The 26,609-nt window shown below is 35.8% G+C and overlaps 1 protein-coding gene across 7 annotated transcripts in view; it reads right to left on the bottom strand.

Moving 5' to 3' along the window:
* Positions 1-53: 53 nt before the first annotated feature.
* LOC124955808 (M-phase inducer phosphatase-like) overlaps positions 54-26,609 on the bottom strand; it is a 67,940-nt gene continuing 41,384 nt past the window's right edge. For 4 of the 7 annotated variants that reach the window (XM_047510785.1, XM_047510786.1, XM_047510788.1 and 1 more), the window contains 2 exons: positions 4,216-4,396; positions 54-3,112 (listed from right to left, as the gene is read on the bottom strand). In XM_047510785.1, the coding sequence (XP_047366741.1) occupies positions 1,589-3,112; positions 4,216-4,396 (1,705 nt within the window). In that variant the 3' untranslated portion in view covers positions 54-1,588. Of the gene's footprint in view, positions 3,113-4,215; positions 4,397-5,113; positions 5,256-6,196; positions 6,648-26,609 lie in introns of those variants that run through there. The other 3 variants (XM_047510789.1, XM_047510790.1, XM_047510791.1) reach the window with 3 other exon arrangements.

Below are 26,609 nucleotides of genomic sequence, written 5' to 3'. Positions count from 1 at the left end.
GAGGTTTAATAGATCGTTTTAAAGGAAAATAATATAAAAATAATATACGTAGGTAGAGTTTAGCTTACAATGTATATTTAACATGGAATAATTTTTACATTATAACATTGGGAACTTTGCACATTTAGGAATACTCGTGTCATCCATTTTGTTCATGCATACCCTGCCATTTTGAACGCAATAGATGTCGTCAAAAAAGAAGAGATAATTAACCTAAAAATTCGCTAAATAGGAAATACTTTGGTCGTATCGTCTGTCGAGACGAGAACGCTCAATGACGATAACAAAATACTACATTTTTCATCTTCCTTCTCTCTTTCCCTCTCTCGCATACATACAGACATACAGGCATACATACACGCATATATATATATATACTCATTCTATTTCTCTTTCTCTCTCTCACATACACACACAACATCTACAGCAAAGTTATTTTTCTAAAATAAACAATGATGATAGAGTGAAAACACTTTTACATCGTAAAGTCATAAGAGAGTAGAGTGTCTAAGTGTACAAGTGGGATGCTCGCCCGTAATTAATGATTGAAGCATTAAAGATTTGTGACACATTTGACTCTCTTATGGCTCCACGCCGCTCCACCATCATTTCGTAAGTAGATCAGGATGGAGCTATTGCATCTTTGATCATTATTTCGCCGGATTTGGATTTAACACAAAGGAATTTATTATCCTATCGAATGCTTGTTTTTCTTTTCTTTCCCCTCTTCATAAAACTCGACGAAAAATTTTTTCCTTACAATTAACTTAATAATAATATATTGACAATTATTCTTTTCCCCTGAAAGAAACGTGCGCCCCTATTTTCTAATTTGTTTTCAATTTGTTTGTGTTGCATTTTTAATTGGTGTTATCTTTTTTCTTCTCTCTCTCTCTCTCTCTCTCTCTCTCTCTCTCTCTCTCTCTCTCTCTCTCTCTTTTCGATGGTTATCTCTCGTTTATGTATAATCTAAATCTAACTTGTACGGAAGAACATATATACAGAAAAAAAAAGAAAAGGAAAAGAAAAAAAAAGAAAAAAGGGGGAATAAAAAAACAGAAGAAAAAGAACTCTTCTCGAAGAGTCTCTATAAGATATTATAATCTCGAATTAGACACTTGACGATTCACAGGACTCACATATAGTTTCGCGAGCAAGGAAAACTCGATTCCTTGCTCCTCTTGCACTTTGAACGCGCGATTGCATAATATGCGGAGAAAGAAGGCGTAAAGAAGAAGAAGGAAAAAGAAAAAGAAACAAGAAACGAAACTCGCGCCGCGTTCAATCCCGATATGTGAAAAATAAAAAAACAAAAAAAGAAAAGAAAAGAAAGTTAAATAAAATAGAAGAATAGAAAAATAAAGGAGAGAGTATAGATCTTTGTTTGCAATAGTGTCGAAGTCACCTTAGTGCATCCAAGTAATCTTGACAGAAGAACACAAAGAGATTCAAGGAAGAAAGGGTAGAGAAAAAGAAGGAGAAGAAGAAGAAGAGAAGAAGAAGAAGAAGAAGAAGAAGAAGAAGAAGAAGAAGAAGAAGAAGAAGAAGAAGAAGAAGACGAAGAAGAAGAAGAAGAAGAAAGAATATCTCAAAAACCTAAACGCTTGATATTCGTTCTAACCATGAGTCCACTAACTCTGCTTACGGGTTTTTCAGATTGCCAACTTTTGCTCTTAACACGGAACTGTTTGAGATCGGCCTCGTGATTCGGATCCGACATTGGTTTGTAGCCCTGTGGAGAGCAAAGGTTTCTTTGTTCCTTATAGAACTGTTCATAACCTCCGTGTAATAGATAAACTTCTGGATAATGAAGGGCGGGATAATGTTCCTTGTTACGTTGACGATCGATATTACGTAGAAAACGGGAAAGATTCGGTCCACGTTCCCAAGAGAATTCACAATGGAAGACGAGAATGCGACGTTTGCACGAATTGGGTTGTATCTCCGGTACGTTGGTCAATGGATCGATTAAATGTTGTTCGATCAATTCCTTGCTGTAAAGATTGAGTGCACCTTGGATGTGTCCACCTTCGTATTCGTAAGGATATCGGCAATCGACGATAACGAAGGAATCAATATACTCTTCAAAATCACCACGCATCAATGCTGCCAAGGTATCAACGGAGATCGATTTGAGATCATCGTGTCGACCCTCGGCAAGAGGTAAAATGCAAGGTTTACTAAAGTCACCTGTAAGATCGGCGTCGGTTACGCTACGGTGTATCGCCGATTTGATCATGGCATGTGTTTTACTATCGCCAAAAACATTCTCCAAGGTTTCCTTAATAGGCTCACACGTTTCTACACTTTCTGGCATATTCTCCAAGCAATTTGACTTGATTGATTTTTTGACTAGCTTCGTTTCGATCTCCGTTACGTAAGTTGTCTGTTTCGACGATATCTCCAATTCAACGTCCTCCGGTATATGTTGGAAGTCAACCGATATCCTAGACCTCTTGACTAATCGAGGACTATGTTCGGCTGGTGGATCTGGTCTTTTAAACGATCTCGTTTCCGGCGGTGAGTTCACATTCGGATAAGATGCATTACGCGTTTGTGTATTGTCGTCGAATGTTAGTTTACGAGTTGAACAGGTTGTCGAGGGCGAACGAAATAGACAGGAACGTACTTTCGATACGGACGACTGCGGATTATTTCGGTCGTTTTGTAATGACATAGAACGTCGAAAGGAACGTTTCACTTTTGTACGAGGATACTCCGGTGTTGTTATTATAGCATATTCCATTATTTCCGATCCAACTATGCTACCAGATAGTAAACTCGTAAGGCCATTTGGTAAATGCGTTGCTTCGTCCAAAGCGTCCAAATCCATAAGATCGTTTAAATCGTCGTCCATACTCTCGTATCCCGATGACAAACTACGGAAAATCATCGGATCCGTTAATAATTCACGAGGCGATGATCTTATAGGTGATTGTATGGGACTTCGAGCATCCGCGATGTTTATACGTCTTGGTGGCACGCCAAGAGGTTCCGCAAATTGAAATCCAGTACGTGTATCTCTCTCGTGCAAATTAACTCCATAGCTGTTATCCTGGTTGTTCGAGTCGCAATCTTCGAGAGGGAAGCGTGACCGTTTGCTTCCATTTATCTGTAACAAAGCACAATGTTTTTTAAGAATAAAATACTTCAGTGTCTTCTTTTTTGTTCTTAATCGAAATGATAGCAGTCGACAGTACGTGTTTCCTGTTCCCTTTAAATTCAAAGCTGATTTACGAAGAAGGATACATATGTGTACATATTTATATATATATATATATATATATATATATATATATGTATTTCTTTTCTCTCTCTCTCTCTCTCTCTCTCTCTCTCTCTCTCTCTCTCTCTCTCTCTCTCTTTTTTCCGGTAGCAAGTTCTGCACCCGTCGATAGATAGCAAGGTGTCGCGCATACGATTATGGAAAATCTGAAAGCTGCATGCGAGACCAATTCGACTATGGAACTATAATTGTCAAAACATACACACGTTCCCATATCTCTTCGGGATCTTTTATTTTCTTTTTTTTTCCCGATCTATCGATGTGACACTTTTCTTTTTGTTTACTTCCGAAACAAACGATATCGCTAGGAAATTTCTTAACAACGGACAGCTGTATTTTACTGTTCGCTCGTAACGAGAGAGAGAGAGAGAGAGAGCTTCTAATCTAACGCGACGTTTATTTTAGAATTTCAGGTAGACTTCGATTATCACGTCTAACGTATCTCCGAACGGAAATTGAATGGAAATTTTTTTCAAAACATAAAACGGAAAGAAAAAAATTTATTTGGTCAGCAGTTTTATTGATTAATAATAAGTTTTTTGTAAAATGAATGATCGGTATATATTTTTATCATTGTTTGTAATAAATTATCAATACCTAATGTGGTCGGACAATACGAATAATAAAATGTCAAAATTGCGTTTAAGTTTATTATAAATACTAATCCATTTATTTATAAGATATTGAAAAATTATTTCATTTACAAATATTTTGATTAAAATATTGACTCTTTGTAAAATACTAATAAAAAATGTAGCCAAGATTAAATATGAGAGAGTGAAAAACAAAATTTCGATTTAATTCATTGTTTCACTTGAAAAAAAAAAAAAAAAAAAAGAAAAGAAAAAAAAGAATGAAATAAAAAAAGAAAAGCGAAATTTCTTAATCGTGTTCAACGATTCAGCCGATAATGTAGAAAACGTTCTTACTTTCTGCGGACTAGAGTTGACGTTACGATTAACTGTGCCATTTTCTTTGTTGGTAGATGGCGAGAAGGTTTCAAGACCGACGAATCTTCGTGCCGCCATGCCCACTAATCTTCGTGCTTTTGGTTTAGGAGCTACCTCTTTTTCCGGTGTACTTCTAATTCTAAATACATTCTTGAAGAGACTGCAATAAAGAGATAAACATATTCTTAATTAATATATACTTATATGTCTTCTTTTCTTATACATATTGGATTGCAAAAAGAAAAAAGGAAAAGGAAAAAATGGAACTTTTTCATCAAAATTGGCGGGATAAGCACGATACGAGCGACTAACCTCCAATTATTATATATCTCTCAAAGTTCATTCCAAAAAAAGAAAAAAAGAAAAAGAAAGGGAAAAAAGAAAACAACTTTCTAAAATACCCTGATACCGTTATTAATGTCTAAAACGATCTATAATATATGCTAGAGTACTATTAGAGTGCTATATATACCAAAGAAGAAAACGAAAAGGAAAAAAATAAAATAAAATAAACTAAGAAAGAAGAACAAACAATACGTGCGGAACAAAGCATGCCTGTGCGTAAGGAGTCGAGAGAAAGCGTCCAAGTTAAAGCAACGAGATGTGAAAAAAAAAAAAGAAAAAAAAATAAGAATACAAGCATTTGTATCGTGTATGCGAAATAAATGATCTTTCTCCTCGACGAAAAATTGATTCACGCAAGGCTCTCATTGCTTCAATATGTCCGTGATCTCACGCTCCTAAACCTCCCCCCACCTATCTTCCCCCTCCCTTCTTAAGCGTGCGAATTGACAAGGTCGGGGAAAATATTCTAAAACTCTTTCGGTGCTATTATCGATTATTACATTTTTCAAATAAAATTCTTTTTATAACACACTTCTCGTACCGGTGAAGACCGAGATCCTATTTAAGTCCTATTTATCGAATATACATACATATATATATATATATATTATATGTATATATATATTATATGTATATATATGTGTGTATGTATGTATCCCTCGATATTTCATTCAGAAACTTCACCGACTTCCTACTTTTGGCCGTGCTCCGTTCGATCGCTAGAACAAAATCCACGCTTCTCTTCGTGCCGAGAGTTGGCGCGCAACTGGCAGTAATCGTCGAGTGGGAGAGAAAGGAAAAGAGAGGAGAGAGAGAGAGAGAAAGAGATAGAGCACACGATATTACACGAAGACTTACGGAAACGAACGACGAGTACCGATCAAACGCGCGAAACCAAACAACAAATACCGATCGAACGCGCGAAACCAAACAACAAATACCGATCGAACGCGCGAAATCAAACGACGATTTTTGTTATTTGAGAGATAACAACGATTGAACGTGTCAAAAAATATGAAATATATATATATATATATATATATATATATTTTTTTTTTCTTTTTAATAACTTCGATATATCTCGTATTCGTAAGATCGTTAAATATTGAATAAAACACTTTTTCCAACGATATATTTCCATCAGAAGATATAATTTTCTAAATTACTTTTCAGAACACATTTTTTTTTTAATTTCCGAAAGAACAAAATTAACGTAGAATTTCGAACGTGAACCAACGATCATTAAAATGTGTACGATTTGCGTGAAAATGGATAAAAGTGAGAAAATGAAAAGGGGAAAAAAAGGAAAAAAAAAGTCACTGGCTCGAGTTTTCACAAATAAAATTCACAAGTAAAATCGTCACGACCGACAGACACACTGCTCTGATTTAAATTGAAAAAAAATTTCTATTTGAAGGCCAAATCACAAAGGCTTCAACGTAATTGAAAAAAAATTTCTCTGGATCGTGTTCTCCTCTTTCTATCTCGTGTGGCGTAGGCCAAACGTATAAAATAACGATGATTTAAAGAGAGATTTAAGGAGAGAGGAAGAGAGATATCTTATATAGCTCGATCATAAAATTTCTTACGATTTTTAATCGAAAAAGAACAATACCTTGCACATTTACACACTTCACATGTTTCCATATTCATCATTTTGCGCATACTATTTGTTTCTCGTAACATATTGTTCTTCTTCTAATTTTATCTTTTTGTCGATACGTTCGTCGATCGACAAACAAGCAGGCACTAATTTTAATCGTTAAAATAAAAAAAGAAAAGAAAAAATTACGAGTGATCGATATTTAAATTAAGTGAGAAACGCCGTAAAAACTTTTTGCACTTTGTTGCACAAAATATGACGAACGGCACACGTGATTTATTAAGTTATCCGTGACTAAAATGATCGATCGAATGAACACACGAAACACACGAAACACACGAAACACACTGAGGAGAGAGAAAACAGAAAAAAAAGGAGTCCGATGTAGGTTGTTACTCGTTCGAGCGTCGTCGAACGACTGATTGAAAGTCGTGTCGCCTTGGAGGAGGACTAACCAACTCGTCCGGTGGGCCTCACCTTTTATATGAGGCCTGTATCTATGGTAGGGATGAAGAATAACCAATGGGAAGGACCGGTGCCCTTAATCCACAGGGCACACCGTATTGGAGCAACGAGAATGCACGGTAACTTCTTTACGGTACTCGCTGTGGGGGGGCCGCGGTTTCTGCACCGTCTGACTGACCTGTGCATTTCAAGTGCACGTGCAAAATCAACCCAGCCAAGACCCTTTTTTTCCCTCCCCCAATATCTAATTCCTCTTTTACTTTCGAAATTGACAGATCGTTATTTCTTATTTTATTTCTTTATTGAACCGAACTTTATGATTTGGGCTTATTAACAATTTAGAATAACTATCTTTTCCGTTTTTTTTTCTTTTATCATGATACATAAATATTGTATATAGAAAAAAATCTTGGGTCTCTTTTTCGTAGAAAAAAAGTTGGATAAAAATCCATTTACAACAAGTATGCTTATAATTTATATGGAAGTATGCATATAAATCATACAAAAATTAAAGAAAAATATCGTTGATAGATTCGATCTTTGTTTGGAAAAAAATTTACATTCAATATAGAATAATTTTTTAATCTTATATTAAATCGAAATAAAATACAGGAGTATTTTTCCATTCATATTTTAGTCAACCTAATCTTTAAGAGAAAGCAAAGGAAAAAAGAGAAAGTTATCCTTCGACATCAGGACTAGGGAATGTGGGCTATGGGGTTGTGAGGTATAAGTGGAAAGTCAGGTTGTTGTTGGATATAAAAAATATGAAAACTTATAAATACTTAAATAGTCCCGTCGGGAAAAAAAGGCAAAATTTAACGATATACATATCATTTGAAAAGATTAGCAAAATAAAAAAAAAAAAATAATGACAATTTTCGTGTATTATTGTTATATAAATAATTATTTATTTTACTTTAACAGCAATTTTCGAGAAAAAAAAGTCTTTCGTTTCTCTTCGTAGGTATTTTTCTTTTCTATACTGCATCTTCCAACTTCTTGTCGTAGATACATAGAACATCGACTACATTCAAAGATGGATGCGCCGCAGGTACTACGACGTTAGACCCATTTTTTTCATTCTTCGAATCAGAATAGTTCACCTGACCGTTCTAACCGCCCTCGCATTCTACCTTCGAAATTTTCACGCGTCAGGTGCACGGTATAGAAGGAATGTAACCACAAATAAATTGATAATATCTATCGATAAATCGAAACAATGAAAGAAAACAAGGAACAAACAAAAAAATACAATTTATGGATATTTATATATCCATAAATTTGGTCGATTTTTAATCATCGGCTAGAAAGCTATAGAAAAAATATATGTATTTGTCGATACATACATACATACATACATGCATACATACATACATATATATATATATATAAACTTTCGGTTAAATCAGAAGATTAATGATTTTTAGTTTTTCTTATGGAATATCCTGTATGTTTTTTTTTTTAATGTATTAGATATTTCAATCAATTATCTTTCAAATATTATTCAATAAGTACAGTCCTAAAGTTAATAATTAACAAGACATTAGAGTATGTAGTTATATGAGTAACATGCATACAAGAAAAATTAAAAATCATTAAACTTTTCTTAATACGTATAAATATATATATATATATATATATATATATATATATATTTTTTTTTTTTTTTTTTTTTATTATTTCTGATTTTTGGCCGGTCAATAATTTATAATCCAGCAATATAAATTTTCTAGAGGATTAGTCTCACATCAAATATTTTGGTATGCCTGTCTGTCTACTACTATTCTTTTCAAGGCTGTAATTTGTGAAACAGGATTAGTAAAATCTATCATTGCAGGTAATAAACTTTCATGATGGGTATCTATATAATATAATGGGTATACATATAATAATTGATTTTCTACAGTGAAAAACCACTTTCTACACTTTCCACGAAAAATTTTAACAAAAGACATATTTCGATGTACAAACTACGTACATCTCTGAAGATTTCTTCAAATATCAATTATTTAGGTATTGAAAGATATAACGAAATCGACTGACGGCCCATCAATTAAACGTCGATGGCAGATCAGAGCAGAAACAAAAATTTTTCCAAACAAATTCAAAAAAAAGAAAAAAAGAAAAAAGAAGAAATAGAAAATAACGACGAACGACTTCCTTTACAAAATCGATAAAAATTATTTACGCGTTTACGATGTAAATTCACGTGGTATAGAAAAAAAGAACAAAAAAGAAAAGAAGAAGGAGGTAAAAATTTGTACAAAAGAAAAAATTCGTTCGATTGGTAACGAGATTTTCGATTGATCATCAATGGCTATGCATGTGAAAAGGAGTAAAGAAAACTGAGGATAAAGAAAGGAAGAAAAATAAAAAAAAAAAAAAAAAAAAAAAAAAAAAAAAAAAAAAAAAAAAATCACGAAAGGGCGACAAACCGCAAGACGTCAATGTTCGTTCGCATATGGTGCAATTTACAAGAAAGAAGACAAAAAAACGAAGACGAAGACGAAGACGAAGATGAAAACGAACACGAAGACGAAAAAAACGAATAAGGTCGACGAACACTCGACCAAGTTGACGTACATATGTGGTTAAACTCGTGAATATGCATGTATTTTCGTTTGTTGCATTCGAATCGCGTGAAGAAAATTACACGAGGGTGTGTGTGTATGTGTGTAAGGGATGCAGGAGACGAGAGGGAATGAGAGAGGAGGAAGAGAAGAGTATACAGGTATGAGGTTATTTCTCTTCCGTTTCTCAATTCTCTCGCATATGATTTTAGCGAAGAAGATTTCATCAAAAGGAGGCATCAAAGATGCTTCGTCCAACGTATTTATTGACTTATGTCCACGCTTAAAGGATCAGCTGTCGTTTGACTTAATCGGATTCTCTTTCTCTCTCCCTTTCTATGTATTCTTTGAATCACACCGTTGGTACGATTGCATGCTTACGATTGTTCCACTACGTTCTCGAGAGGGTGTAGTATACTCCTACAATGGTTCCTTACGTGTCTTAGAGAGAGAGAGAGAGAGAGAGAGAGAGAGAGTCAGTCAACCTACCCTAAACTACCCCCCACCGTATCTTCAAACGTTGAACTTCGATATGGATTCTCTCATACGTATTACATATACATCATTTATTTATATATATATATATATATATATACACACACACACACACACACACACACACACGCATGTATATGGATATGCATATGCGTGTATGTATGTGTCTCTCTCTCTCTCTCTCTCTCTCTCTCTCTTTCTTTTCTTCTTCTTTTTCTTTTTCTCTAGATCGTGACGACGGCGATGACGATGACGACGACTTGGACGACGTTACGTTGGAGTCAACGTCGCAGAGGGGTAGTTCAGCTGCTTTCTCGCATGAAAACTTGGGTAGGCAGGGGTCGGAGACCCCCTTGCTTACAGCTGCCTCCTTCTCCTTCTACGTATACGTACACCTCTTCGTTGATGCCTCCTATTATAAATATTCGTTTCTTCGACTTTAAATTCACCATACTTACATACGTACATATGTATGTAACTTCAATTTTATTTATGTGGATAAAACCTATCTAACTATCACCTCTAATTATCTATCGTTGAGATCATAGTAAGATCCAATTGATGATTTAAATTTCAAGTAAATCAATCAAATTTACGACTCCTCCTCCTACACCATACTCTCTCCTTTTTAATCCCACCTTCTTTCTTTTTCTTTTCGTTATTTCAACCGATTTTTATATAATATCCATTTTAATGCTTTGCTGACGATCGAATATTGATTTTAATCAGAAACGATCATCAGTTAGAAATTAGAGTATTTCGAATCAATGTCCAGAACGAACGATAGAAATGAAGTTTCAAATTGTAATGGAATAAAGTAAATTTAATTTATGTTGAAACTAAATTTCTTTGTTTTTCGGGTTGGATATGAACTGGAATATGAACTGAATAATGTGCAACTTGATTATAATTTTTATTTGATCAATTATAATTTGTTTAATTATAATTTTTTTTCTTGTTATTGGGAGCAAAAAATTGTTCCCAAGACGAATTCCTTGTAAAATTATTAACGTCGGCAATTCACATGGAATAGAAAAGGAAATTAAAGAGATACAAAATAAAAAATAAAATTCATTCGTTCTTAATGAAATTATTTTGAGATGATAGAAAAATGGGATATATTTATAACAATTATAATTTAATTCATTGACAGATCTTTCCTTCGTAGACGTAACATGGTCTAAACAAATTATAAAAAGAAAAAAGAAAAAAATAACAGAGAGAGAGAGAGAGAGAGAGAGAGAGAGAGAGAGAGAAAGAGAGAGAGAGACATGGATGAATGGAGGAGAGTATAGTATCAAATATTGCATAATTTCGAAACCTGTCTTTCGAAATATCTGCGAGTATTGATTGAATTTCTCTCTCTCTCTCTCTCTCTCTCTCTCTCTCTCTCTCTCTCTCTCTCTCTTTCTCTCTTTTCATGTACACAGATCTCTTTCTTTCTCAAGACGAGGACGATCTACTCTCCCCGACGTACGACTTTGATTTTTCTCTGTGAGAAAGAGTGCAGATGGTAGAAAGCATTGTAAAAGTCGGCGCGTGCCAAGGGTGTCGTCGATAGTGCGCTAGGGGGTAACAGCAGTACCTACGAGGGATGCGATTTACTAAGGGAATCGACTAAGGACGTCGGCCTCCAACGATATACACATCCTTCGGTATTATTACCCATACCAAGCCAAGAGATATCTACGTACATATATATACCACACATACGTGTGTGTGTATGTGTATGCGAACGTGCGGCCGAAGTGCATGTGCATGCACTATCGTTCTAACATTTGGTTTATTTAATGATTTATTTGATCAAATAATTTTACTTTAGTTATATTTAGCTAATTAAATGATTTATTTAATGCGTATAGTATGGAAAATTATTGAAATAAATTTTATATTTATTTTTTTAGGTTTAGAGAGAGGAGACTGTAACGAAGATAACAAATGTATTGGTAAAGTCGCGCGCGCATATTTTTTCGTAAATTCTCATAAGTTTGCCCACGTGTTAACAAACCGACACAGGTACAACAGAACGAATATGAGGAGGCCTGCCTGCGCGGTTTTCTGAACTTACGTACGAGGAGACATACGACATATGGGAAAGGACGATGCTCCTCCCTCCTCCTCCCTCCTCCTCCTCCCTTTGACGGTGAATCGGGTGGCAAGGGAGCCACTTACGTAATACCTGCAGCAATCGCGGTTCTCAAATCAAATGAACAAATTTGTACTTTTGTTTTTTTTTATATATTTTTCTCTCCTTTTTGTTTTTCTTTCATTTATTTTTTATTTTTTTTATCTTTTTTGAATCGACCGATAAATGCATCGAACGCATAATTGAATTTTTTGTTTATGTTCATTATATAAAATTATATTTATTTGTCAATATTTATTTATCGTATATAATTGAATAATTTAAATCGATCTGATCGTAACGTGAAAAGAAAAAGATAAATAATAAATAATTTACGATTAAAGATTATCTAAAACGAAAAAGAAAGGAAGGAAGGAAAGATCTCAGTTCTGAGCGATACAATAGAATGAAATTGAACAAACTCGATCCGGTTTCGATTCCTCAGTGAAATGCAAAAAGCATTTTGTCTACCTGAATTTCTATCCGCGTAATCGTATGCACGTCTTTTTTCTCTTCTCCCTTTTAGATATATATATATACGTTTAGAAGACCGGAAACGTGTCACGAGAATATCATATGAAGAAGAACCATTAACGGGGATGATGAAAACGACGAAAATATTGAAAATAATGAAAACGATGAAAATGAAAATGACGATGACGACGACGAAGACGAACAGGACGACGATAACGGCGACGACGACGACGATCTCGTAACCGTAAGTTTCGAGACAAGCGGGACACCTTTGCAGCTTCCTAAACGGGATCATCATCTGTTCCTTCAGGATTCTCCACCCTAGACGGCACCCTGCCCCGTTTCGCGCTATTCTTACCGATCTTACACACGGACAGCCGTCGCAGATGCGGCGCGCAATAGACAAGAAGAATTCGCAACACGTACGAGAAATGAACAGAGAGAGAGAGAGAGAGAGAGAGAGAGAGAGATGATCGAGGGATGTTGATGATGAGAGGGGAAAAAGAAGGAACTTTCGTAATGCTGGGGGGTTAAGAACCAGAGAAACGATTGGAAAGAGGGAAGAAAAAAGTTGATCGACCTGGTTCTACGAAGAAATACTATAGTAGTAGACAGGAAGATTTGAGAAAGAGAGAGAGAGAGAGAGAGAGAGAGAAAGAGAGAGAAGAATGAGCCTATTGGAGGGATTTGCCAAGAAAAAAAAACTGAATCTCGTTCGAATTAGCTCGGTGTATTTCGTTACTTTGATTTTAACGAATCTTTTTCTTTTCTCTTTTTTTCTTTTATGAAAAATGAGTGTAATTTTGCATTTTACATGTACACGATGACATCTGATTTTTGTTCAAAGCATTTATAATTTTTTGATCAATGCTTTTTGATTCCATAAAATATTACACGATCGACAATATCGAAGCTCTCGATCGACTACATGTAGGTATCGATCATCGATTATTTAAATATAATGAATACGATGAGAATTGATTTTTATCGAAAACGTTTATAATTTTTGATCAACGCATTTTTATTTCGTAAAATATCACACGATCGACAATATCGTAACTCTCGATCAAAAAGACTACGTGTAAGTATCGATCATCGATTATTTCGGTATACACGAATTTTATGCTTGCCACGATTTTATATAAACCGACTCGTGTTTGATACTTTTCGAACGATATATAGTACATATATATCTCTTTTTTTTGCCTCTCTATAGCTTGCTTTATAACGGTTTTATCGAAGGTCCCCTTCGGAGCCAGTTATCAATGCCGTTACGAGCGAGATAACGATTTGCAGATATGCCTACGTTTAATGTTTATAAGTAACGGTAACGCGTTCTTCCTATTGATACGTGATTTTTTTTTTTTTTAATTTACTCGATGACCATCATTCACGACTTCGTAGTTTTTTTATTTTTTTTTTCGATCATTTTATCAAATTTATATAATTTTATATTATTTTTGACGATTCGGAAAAAGTAAGCTCATAAAGAATTATTAAATATTATATATATATATATATATATATATATTTATATATATTTATATATTTATAAATATGTATATATAGTGTATGTGTGTATTTCTCGATGTCAAGCATTAATCGTGATTGTTAATCATTTCAATAGCATAGAATATTGTATCAATAGTGTATTTTAAATGTTCCTTCCGTATGTTTGAAACAAAAATGAAAAAAAAATAAAACAAAAAATAAATAAATAAATAAATACAATTTACGAAATGCGGAATGAAATTCAGGTATTTTAATTGATGGTCAGGGATTTTCGTCAAACCTTTTGGGAGCTATTCGAATGTCCGTCGGTTTTATTGATTATTCGGTAGGTAGTGAATAATCGCGCATATATAACAGCTGCACCCGTATATGCCCTAGCAGTCGAGCAATGTTAAACAATACCGATGGGGTACCTACGATAGGGGAAAGAGAGAGAGAGAGAGAGAGAGAGAGAGAGAGAGAGAGAGAGAGAGAGAAGAAGAGAGAGAGTTAACAGGACTCTTATGGGGGCGTATACTTAATCTATGTACGTGCTACGCACTCGAACGTATGTCACGTTCTTGTGATGTCCCTTGATCTTAACCACGTTCGATCGATAACATCGACTGATAGCAAACAACTCGAATCGATTGATAGTATCTTCCGTTCATTCCATGAATGGGATCTTACGAGTATCAATCGATAGGAATATTTACGAACGGGAGAATCATTTTCTTTTTATTATTTTTTTTTTTTTTATTTTTGTTTTGTTTTGTTTTCCTTTTTTTGTTTGTTTTTCAAGCTTCTTATGATATTAATAAACGCTTAAGTCAAATAAGAAATAATAACTGATGTAACAGGCTTATTTATATTTTTTTAGACTCTTTAACATTGCGGTGGTCTCTGTATGGGGTAACCGAAAAGAGCGAGCATAGAAAAATTGTCTAACCTTCAAAAGTAGATTCTAAAGTCTTTTTTGTCTTTCTTTCTCTCTCTTTATCTTCCTTTTTTTACTTTCATTACCATCTATCTCTTCGAAGACCTACTTTGAGGAGGCACAAGAGAGATCCTACTTCTTCACGTTCCTCCCTTTAACTCGAAAACGTGTGTAATATCTTTCTGTCGGCGAAGTGCCCTCGATGAAAAAAAGAAAAAAAAAGAGAAAAAAAAAGTAAGAAAAGAAAAGAAAAGAAAAGAAAAGAAAAGAAAAGAAAAGAAAAAAAAGAAACTAAAACCGGAAACCATCGAGCGTAAGGACGTGCGAGATACACCGATAAAGAGCTTTTTTTGGAAAAAATATTAAAGTTGACTGTACAAAATCGAAGAAAATATCTGAGAAAAATCCACTTTTAACGTCACGTAGAGTATTTACGTACATACATACATACATACATATATAGCCCTACTTACAAGTGGACGCTACATAACCAAAGACGGCAATATCAACAACGAAAACTTGTTTTAATCCCGTTTTCAGAGATTAAAAAATTGCCGACCAAAAGCAGACATTCAAATCGCTCGTTAAAGAGACCACCATAACACCACCATCATCACCATCACTACCACCACAATCACGACCTTTACTACAATTATCACCCTTATTACTCATCTTTATCATTATCAACCCAATTACCAATCGCTAACCAATCGATGCAGTATCTGAAAATCATCAAGAGAGTGGATATCCTTTTCGTCAAAGCCGAAAAAAAAATAGAGAAAGAGAGAGAGAGAGAGAGAGAGAGAGAGAGAGAGAGAGAGAGAGAGAGGGAGGGAGTAGGGAGGGAAATTAAAGGAAAAAAAGGAAGATATTCAATAGTTTTTCCTTCAGCTTCCACGAGAACTCTTTTCTCATCCTTTTCTTCTCTCTTTCTTAAGCCAGTCGAAACGACAAGGAGTCAGGCTTACAGCAAGTCGCCAAGTAGAAACGCCAAGCCGCATTCCGATCTCCCGATTCTCCGACCCTTTTCGACCGTTACAACAATAATGATAACACACTAATCAGAATTAAGAGTAATGCATAGATATATCTAACGGTTCGATTATCGATTACATCGATATCTTAATATATAAGATTATCATTATTTTTCTTCTTCTTCCTTTCCTTTTTCTTTTCTTCGCGTTTGTTTTCTTTTTTATTCCTTATCTCTCAATATCCTATTACTTTCCCGTAGCACATTATTATTACATTATTATTATATTATCGAGTTTCAAACGCGATAATGAATTCCCTTCCTCTTTCCACCACTCTGTTTTTTTTTCCTGTTTTTAACTCCTCGATCTAATAAGCCAAACCATTGGGATCGTTCTAGTACGTTACATTGTTGTTTTGCAACGGATCGTTTAAAAGGGGATCGTGTTAGCGATTCGTGATGGGCGGGAGTCGTCGAGTCGTGGAGTATAAGGAGAGAGGAAGAGTCGGTGTTTATCTGTTTGATAAATTGAGATGGGCCATTAGTGATTCTCTCCCTCCACCCACCCATGTCCCTCTTCATACTCTACCCTCCGACCGCACCCGTTCTCGCAACAGCCATCAAGGTTTGATTGTGAACAAAAGTTTGGACACTGCCAATGGAAGTGTGATAAAAATGTGTGTCCTATTTAGCGTATGCCAACGAGTGAAAGTCTTGGCACAAGTGTCTCGCTTATGTTAGAGAGACGAGTCTCCGATGATACCGTGTCTCTAATATCTATCTATATATATCCTCTCTCTCCCGCTCTCTTGCTCTCCTCTCTCGCGCTCTCTGTGTTTGTGTATGCATGTTTGTATTACGTATATATATATATTTCTCTCTCTTTTTGTCTCTCTAGCTATCTATCTATCTTTCTTTCTCTCTTTTTCTCTCCGTTGATCCCGTAGAGGCCATCGTCGGGCTGTTCCCAGGCTGGAAATCTCCTCGTCCTCCCGCAGAAGAATTTAAATCTCAACGGTCGTTCTGACCGGCCACGATGGTGGGGAGACATAGCGACATAGGAACTCTCGCGAGAGGAGAGCCCGAAAGAGAGAGAAGGAGAGAGAGAGAGAGAGAGAGAGAGAGAGAGAGAGAGAGAGAGAGAGAGAGAAACGTAGACGAGAAGACTGATGCCGGAGGAAGTGTGAGAGAGAGAGTGAGAGAGGGTTACATGGAGGGAGGCGGAAGAGGCGTGGACTACACGTGGGAGTGGGAGAAAGAGAGTTAACACGAGGAAGGAAGGTGCTAGAGCGAGACAGAAGTTCTTGTTTGTAAACAGAAAGGCACGATGGATCGCGGGTATTCCGCGAACACCGGAATGCATTCCCGTCGCGTCCATTGCCCCGCGTCGCGACGCTCTTTCTATCCTATTATTCGTTTAGAGAGAAAAACGAAGAAGACGAAGAAAGAGAAAGAAAGAGAGAGATAAGAAGAGAGAGATAGAACCCAATTATGTGAAATATTTCAATACAATAATTCTCTCATCCCCTCGTCAATATCGTTTACTCTATCTCTCTCTTCTTGTTGCGCGCGACCATATCTTTAAAACGTTAGCTTCATCTTCTTAAGAGTAAGAGGACAGAAGGAAAAAAAAAGAAAAGGGATATTGAAGAAAATACATATCCATGATAATCTCTATTTATCTATAATTAGAGTTTCTAATTTTATTGAAATCAAATGAGCAAAATTTATTGAATCAAAGATCGAAAGTACTCTGCTGATTTGAAAGACTCTGCTTGTTCGCGACAAAAGGAAAAGAAAGAAAAATAGGAAGGAAGGGGGAGAGGACCTCGTGATATATATAACACGATCGATGGATCGTTCGTTCGTTCGATCGCGCTTGCTTGCCTCCCTCGCGATCCTTTCGAAAATTCGAGGAGCCATAGTCTCCTCTCTCTCTCTCTCTCTCTCTCTCTCTCTCTTTCTCTCTCTCTTCTACTCTTTCGAGAAACGTCGTGCCTCTACTTCGTTGGTGGTTCCCGCGCATTCTCGTTTGGCCCTTTCTCTCTCTCTCTCTCTCTCTCTCTCTCTCTCTCTCTCGTACTTCTGTTGCTTCTCCTTCGTCACCATCTCCATCTCGAACGGCATGCACCACAGAGCTGCAGGGCACCAGCAAAAGAGAGAGAGAGAGAGAGAGAGAGAGAGAGAGAAAGATTGAGAGAGACAGTGACAGCAACACCAACAGCATCTTGGCATCAACAACATCAGCAACATCGGCATCAGCATCGACAGCAACAGCGGCAGCAACAACAGCAGCAGCAGCAGGAACAGCAGCAACAACGACAGAACGGCAACAAGCAAGAGAGCGGGAGTGTACTCGCTCTCTTCTCCGGCACAAACACCACACACACCGACGGATTCTCCCGACAACGCGGGGCACCTCCTTCGTCTCCTCCTTGCCCTTGGACCCATCCCCGTAAGTCGTCTCTCCTCTCTCCGCATAGCAACAACACCAGAGCTCTGCCGGCAACGCGAGCGACGAGGAAAATGTTAAGCGCGTTGGTTGGATTCGACGTAAGAGAAGAGACCCATGCCGTGCAACAACGCGTCTCGTTCCCACCGTTCAAAAAGAGAGAGAGAGAGAAAGAGAGAGAGAACAAGAGAGAAAAAGAGAAAGAGAGAGATATATATATATTCCACCTCCTCGTCTCTCTTCTCGCGAGAGAGAACTCGCGTATCGCCCACCGAGTATCGGCCTTACAATTTTCAACGGCTACGGCCGTTTGAATCCTGCGCCGCCGACCGCCAGCGACGAACATCAACAGCGCAGGCTCCTCCACTCGATCTATTCGTATAGATAGCCATCGGTATCTATACCAATAACACTGATATCTATCTGTCTGTTACTGTTTTCAATCCTATCCTTTTTTCCCACTTTTTTGTTATTTATTTATTTATTTATTTATTTTGTTTTGTTTGGTCGAATCAGATGTTCCTCATTGTTCCCTTTTAATTCTTAAACAATTCTTGCGGACGTATATCAACGCGTCTTCGCCAGGAATTATCTTAACTCTTTTGTTCTACGACATGATATCACGTGTGGCAAGAAAATCTTCGGTGTTTTTTTTTAATTGAAACATCTTGGTCGTTTTATAAGTTAGATCGATGTCGATGATAAATTAACCGAGGGTTAGTAATAGTAGCAGTAGTAGTAGTAGTAGTAGTAGTAGTAGTAGTAGTAGTAATAGTAGTGGTAGTAATAGTAGTGGTAGTAATAGTAGTAATAGTAGTAATATAGCAAGATCTGATTTCATCGGGCCGAAAAACGAACGAACAAATATCTGGTAAAAAATTAGTAACATCGCTAATCTTTCCTCTAAATAATCTCGTCTTTAAATTTTCAAAGTATCCAAGTGGAAAAAAATTTGTTACAATTGAACTCATGAATTATTATTATTATTATTTGTTGTTGTTTTAATTGTTGTATGATGAAAAAAAAATCGATCCTATATAAATGTGAAATAAAATAACACGATCGTAGGCTTTTCGATTTACGGAATAAAAAATACAGTAATTAATTAACATACGACGAAAAAATCTTGACCTATGAGTGTCAATTTCTTAGCGCCCATTTTTTTCTTCCATCGCATGAGGTTCAACCAAAAAGATAAAAGAAAAAAGAGAAGAGAGAAGAAGATATGAAGAAAGAAATGAGAAAAGATATACATATATATATATATATATATATATATATATATACATATATATACGTATACACAAATACATGTACAGATATTATACATATAAAGAAATTTCAAAGACCTTAACACCTTAAATTAGGCTCGTTAATACGAAGAAAGTTCGTTCGTCGGCGCAAACCGACGATTAATCAAGTGCCCGGAGTGAGGAGACGGTTGTAAATTGTACGAACGAGAGCGAGAAAAATATATATATATATATATATATATATATAGAGAGAGAGAGAGAGAGAGAGAGAGAGAGAGAGAGAGAGAGAGAGAGAGAAAGATAGAGAGATACTAAGATAGAAAGAGAGAGAGAGAGAGAAAGAGATAAATCGAATATCTCTTTTCTGCCACGGGATCTTATCCTTAAACGGTCTCTCTCTTTCACGAACTTCCAATCAGCGGCAAAGATCCTGTAATCAAGGAACCAACTTCGCACAAAATAAAGAAAACTTCTTAACTTGGGATGTAGAAGAAACCCTTCCGCTCAGAGAAACGTTCACAGGGTCCCCCTCGAAGCAGTTTCTCTTTTTGAGTTGGGATGACCCGACTTGCTCCGGTAATTGCCCTCCTTTTTTTTCCCTCCCTGTCTCTCTGTCTCTCTCTCTCTCTCAGCCTTTCTGTCTGTCTCTCCCTGTCTTTCTCTCTCTTTCAATATCGTTTCCCTTCTTTCTTGTCGCTTTCGTGACACGGTAAATGTACTTACCGTTCGCAGCATTTCCATCATAATATCGCAAATATATTATTTTAAATCCAGCGTATGTCCATATGGGCCTCTTTATCCCTTACGCACACGGAGCATATACAGAGAGAGAGAGAGAGAGAGAGAGAGAGAGAGAGAGAGAGAGAGAGAGAGAGAGAGAGAGAGAGAGAGAGTGTGTGTACCTAATTTCGATTCGTATCGATAAAAAGACAGTTCGTTACGTCGTTCACATCACAAGATATCCGCGAAATGGAAATGAAGAGAGGAAAAAAGAAAGAAAGAAGGGGTGGTGAGTAAAAAAAGAAACAGAAAAGGTAAAATGATATATAAGACCCCGGCGTATCTCGTCTGGAAGTAAAGAAGAGAGAAAAGATATCAAGAAAATATGAGATGAGATGAGATGAGATGAGAGGAGTGAAGAGTACCGGAGAGAAGAGAAGAGAAGTGGGGAGAGGAGAGGTAAAGAGAGGAGAGAAGGCACCGATTCTTGCACGGACTATAACGAGTCCGAGAACCCGACAAAGAGGAGTTGGGCCCTTTAGCGGAGGCAAAAGGAGGAGGAAGAGGACCGGAACGACCCTCGAATTCGGTGTGCCCTTCGTCTCTGTACTTTCTCTCTCTCTCTCTCTCTCTCTCTCTCTCTCTCTCTCTCTCTCTCCCTCTCTCTCTATCTATCTATCTATCTATCTATCTATGTATCTCTCTATCTATCTCTGTCTCCGTCTTCCTGTCTGTATCCCGCTTATCCGTCTGCCCTTTAAATTCCTTAAACGTAAACAGACCAACGTGCACTCGCATACACACAGACACATACATATGTATGTATATACAGAGAAAAAGAAAAAGAGAGACAAAGAGATAGAAAGAAAGAGAGAGAAAGAAAGAGAGAGAAAGAAAGAGAGAGAAAGAGAGAGAAAGAGAGAGAAAGAGAGAGTTAAAATGCCGCCCGCGAATTTTAGCGTTTCTTCTTTCTTATAGAGATGTTCCCTCTAGAGAGAACGTTTAATTGGATTTTAAATTGGGTGAAATCGGCTTTCCTCGTGCGATTAAACTGTAACGGGATATTTAATGAGAGAAGTATGCACCGGTAATATCCAGTTTTCTCTCTTCTTTCTTTCTTTCTTTCTTTATTCCTTCCTTTCTTCCTTCCTTCCTATCTAACTTCCTTTCTTTACTTCTTTTTTTTCATTTCCCTTCATTCTCATTTTCATTTTTATTTTTACATTTATTTTTATTTTTATTCTTTTTTTATCTATCGTCTTTTCTCCGATTATTACGTGATACATTAGTCGAGGGAAAGATCGAAATAAAAATGTCAATCGCATCCATCTTTGGCTGTCGATGCAACGCAAGAATCGCATTCCAAGCTTGGAAAAGATCGAACCAAAGAAGGAAAGGAAGATGAAGGGAGAAGAGAGAAAGAGAAGAAGAAGGAGGAGGAGGAGGAAGAGGGTGTAGGGTGGAGGGGGAGGGAAGGGAGACGAGAAGTCGGAGCTTGGCAGAAGAGACGGTTAATGTACCGCTACTGTTACCACATCGCGAGAAAAGAGCCAATGCGAATGAGAGAGAGAGAGAGAGAGAGAGAGAGAGAGAGAGAGAGAGAGAGAACGTATGGGATAGGATTATCGGAATTTGCGAAAAAAAATCGAATTCGCAAAGATTGAGTATCCCTTACATTAATTCGATAGAACATTTTCTTACTTCTCCTTTTTTTTATTATATATATACATACATGTATGTGGGTATGTATAAAATTTAAGATATCAATATTTCGGATCGGTCAACGAAATTGCAACGTAGACGGTGGTTTAAGCTCGAAAACGAGAGAATACTTTAATGACACGCAAGAGAAAACGACGGTCGTTCTTTCTCGCTCTTTTTAGAGAGAGAGAGAGAGAGAGAGAGAGAGAGGAGGGAAGGGAGAGAGAGAGAGAGAGAGAGAGAGAGAGAGAGAGAGAGAGAGAGAGATAGCAGACGCAGACAAGTTTCATATACGAAACCAGTTTCTTCTCTTACGATACTTCTTGAGTATCGGTGACGTTCGATGATGCGACGTTACGAAGGCGTGACGTCGAATCGCCACAGTCTAGATTGTATTTTAAATTAACACAGATACTTAAATATATACGTGTAATAACATTCGAAAAAAAAATATATGTAAATATGTATGTATGTATGTACGTATGTATATCAGGTTGGTGGAAAAGTAATGGCGATTTTTACGTATCGAATAAAACGATAACAATTATTATTATTTTCCAATCAAACATGCACAATGTTTGTACGTACGAATTCGATGTGAGTGTCTATATATATATGTATTCAATACATATATTCAATACATATTATCTATAGTAAAAAGAAAAAAGGGAAAAAAGAAGAAGAAGAAGAAGAAGAAGAAGGGAAAGAAAAGAAACGTGTTATTAAAATCATTCGAAAATTGACTTATTCCTCTTCCTCATCTTCTTCTTTATTCTCTTTTCTCTTTCTTTTTCTTCGTCTAGAATAGTGAACCGATTTTCGCGGATGAACTCAATCGGAAATGCGGTAAAGAAACGGATGCGGTAACCGTGATATTTGCGTGGAACCATCGACCGGAAGTCTCAAACGAGCGGTACGACCACTTCTTCTTCTTCTTCTTCTCCTTCTTTCTCCTCTTCTTCTTCTTCTCTCGTTCACTCGTTTCTTCTTTTGCATATACATATAGATATACATAAAAATATGTATGTATGTATGCTATACCATACAGCATTATTTTCACTCGTCATGTATGTACATACCTACCTACCTACAAACGTAGACACTTTACTCCCGCGTTATATCGCGAAAGAGAGCGAGAAAGAGAGGAGATGAGAAGAAAAGGAGGAGGAGGAGGGGGAGGGCCACCTTCTCATACGTATACGGGAGAGACGACCAAGGCCATTTGGAACCGTTGCTCACTTTATGCATCCGGACAAAGGACCCTCTGTACGAGTACCCGAAGCGCACCGAAATAGAAGTTTTCTTGTGAGAACTGCCCGGTAGTATCCTTTCTGGGAGCCCCTTATCGAGTGCACGCGACGTGGGTCCTTCGATTTTGTGTACGACGGAAAAAAAAAAAAAAAAAAAAAAAAAAAAAAAAGAGAAATAAAAAGGAAGGAAAGAAGAAAAGAATAGAAAAGCCATAAAGAAGGATGTACACGTAGATAAATAGATATACATTAGATGTATCATGTATTCATGGATGAACGGACAATATTTTATTGCGATCGACGATGAGTAATGCGTTCGTATAATATTTAATTGATCTTTTCGATTACGTACAAATCGTATAATAAATACAATGAATTGATAATAATATTAATATAAAATGAAATTATTCAAGGAAAAGTTTATCTAATAAAAGATAAAGTTATATATAAAAAATAAAAAAAAAAATAAAAAAAAAATAAAAAAAAAAATAAAAAATAAAAAAAAAAAAATACAAAATTATCCAACAAAAAAATAAAATTATTAAATTTACAAAATCGATGTAATAAAATAAATCACAACAAATAATATAAACTATAACGAAATCTGTACCGATCACTGGTCGATAGCTTAATTAAAAAAAAAAAAAAAAAAAAAAAAAATTAACGAATTAAAGATCAACGAACAGAGAAGAGAAGGAGGAGTCGTCGGAATGCAAATTGATGTTCTATTTTTTTCTTTTTTTTTTAATTTCATCGGTTTGAAGTGGAAAAAATGAAAGAAAAAGAAAATGAAGAAAAAAGAAAGAAAAGGAGATGGGGAAATAATTAAATGGCGTAGCAGGTAAAACGGGCCACGCTTACTCGAGCATAATGTTTACCACTTGCATTTCGAGAAAGTAGAGTATACGTAGGATATGACGGGCATGTATCCCGTGAGGGAACTCGTAAGAAGGAGGAACCGTGCTTGAGTTAACAAGGGGAGGAAATTCCGTTTAGCACGAACAACTTCGTCCTGGCACATGCTACCTCCCCCTCCCTCTTTCCCTCTCTCTTTGTTTTCTTCTTTCTCTTCTCTTCTCTTCTCTTCTCTTCTCTTCTCTTCTTTCTTTCTTTCTTTCTATCTATCTCTCTTTCTCTCTCTTTCTCTCTCGTTTTCTTTTTTCGTATTTAGGCACCCTCGTGTGTACACGCGTGAGCGCAAAGAGGAAAAGACATATGGTTATCTAACAGGTGTAACTGCTTGGAAAACCTACGGAAGTTGGACAAATTGTTAACGCGCGCCTTCGTACATAGTATGTACCTAAAATATATATATGTATTTTATAACTATATAGAAGTTATCGCGTAAGTATACATGTCTAACTGTCTGTTTGAATGATTTTAGATTACGTTCGTTACGTTCGAAACTTTTTTCCCTTACCACCCTTTCTTTTTGTTCTCTAAATCATAATTTAGTAACAATTTATCAAAAAAAGATTCAATGAATTCACAAAGAAAGTTTCAATACTTTTTTTTTTTGTTCAATTTACGTGATCTCTGTAGAGAAGATTTATTCGAGCAAAAGAAATAATTTCTTTTGTTTACTTTTAAGTTCAAATCTTTTTTTTTTTTTTTTTTTTTTTTTTTTTTTACTTGGACTATAACACGCCGAATCATGTGGTAATCTTATGCGAACAATTCGGTATAGGAAACAGTATTTTTTTTTTACAAAGATTTAAAATTATTTTTTAATTTTTATCTTGATGTTATAATTTTTCAAGTATATATACTTTTGCAAATATATATTTTCTGTTCTTTGGATGTCGATTAAATTCTGAAGGTACTGAAGCTTTAGAAAAAGAAATAAGTGTGCCATCGCTCTTCGAATTACCTTATACACACACACACACACACACAAACCCAAACTCACACATATATAATGTTGACGTTTAAAAGGACTTTATCGCGAACAATTCGCTGATCTTTGCTCTTGCTCGTTAGAATATTGAAGTTAGATGAGGAGAAAACGGTACGTCTGAGAAACGAGAGAAAGAGAGGGAGAGAGAGGGAGTCCTATGATGAAACGAAAGAAAAAGAGAGAGAGAAAGAGAGAACGATGGGTCGACGCAGACCGAGAAGGTTGTCGACCTTCGGAGTTACGTTTGTGGATCGTTCGACCGGTCGACGTTATGTCACATAGAAACACATCGAATAATCAAGACGTTCTAACTGAACGTCGATTCCCAAAATATATGTGTACATTCAAATATATATATATATATATATAAAATAAAAAAAAAATATACAAATTGTAAGTACATAATTATGCAGACACATGTTCGTGAAATGAAAAATACAAAAAAAAAACTAAAGAATAGATAAAATAATTTTCATTCAGTAATGGAATACAATCTAATATAATAGACTCATGGATCCATGGATCTATTACGTTGAGTCATTTCGCAGGGCTGTTTCATGGAATAATATATGTACCTAAAAAGAGCTAATCCAAGCTTAGAAGGTATTATTAGAAATTAATTAATACCAACTTCATCCTGTTTGTTTTAAAGCGTAGGATATAAACGTCTTTTTTTTCTTTCCTTTTTCGAAATTATCAAAGGATACGACTAGCATTAAGAGAAATATAATCTTTAATTTTCGATGAACTTATTATATACGAGAGACGTAGAAACTCGTAAAGTAGACATTGGAGAGAAAGAAAAAGAGAAAGAGAAAGATTGAGTGATATACGAAAGAAACGAGAAAGAGAAAGAGAGACAGAGGAAATTGCGTAATCACCAACCGTCGTCGTTCATTATCTTCAACGAGTTGGCACAAAAGCGCGGTTAGACGAACGAAAGATAACGCAGTGAAAATCTCTTTAGTTTCGATTTAATAAATTCCAAATGAATTTAATGAGTATTTAAATGAATCAAGCTCCTTACGTGTGTAAAGTCCTTTTTTTCTTTTTTTTTTTTAAATCGTACGATCAAAGAGTGTATACAATCATGAATGTTATCGACTTTAGATAAAGGAAAAAAAAAAAAGAAAAAAAAAAGGAAAAATAAATAAGCAGATTTTATTAAGTTTGAACTTCAATTAAAAATTTCCATTTAATTTGCAAGTTTTAATTTAAATTTAACAAAGACGGAAGTTCGAACGATAATGAAAAAAAAAAAAAAAGGGGGGGGGAGAAAAAATGTTATAGTATTTCTTTATCACGTGATTTTTTTTTAAATGGCGATCGATACAACCAAATGATAAAATAAAAGAACGAGATTAAATTTATTCGACGAATTTCATTAACAACGAAGAAAAATAAGTAATTGTACAATTTATTGTACAATTAGTTATTATATAATTCATTAATTAACGAATTGATCTTCGTGTGATACAACGTATGCATGTACGTGAAAAAGAAAAAAAATTTCTTTGATTATATTCGACGTTACTTTATTCAAGGATATAACCATAACGGAAATTCTCTCTCCCCGCTTCGTCTACATGGAATTTACGTACGTACTTAGTTACTTGTTT

The sequence above is a fragment of the Vespa velutina genome, chromosome 19, assembly GCF_912470025.1.
Source record: "Vespa velutina chromosome 19, iVesVel2.1, whole genome shotgun sequence".
Classification (NCBI taxonomy): Eukaryota; Metazoa; Arthropoda; class Insecta; order Hymenoptera; family Vespidae; genus Vespa; species Vespa velutina.
The sequence above is the reverse complement of the archived record's forward strand: the minus strand, read 5'-3'. Positions and strand labels throughout refer to the sequence as shown.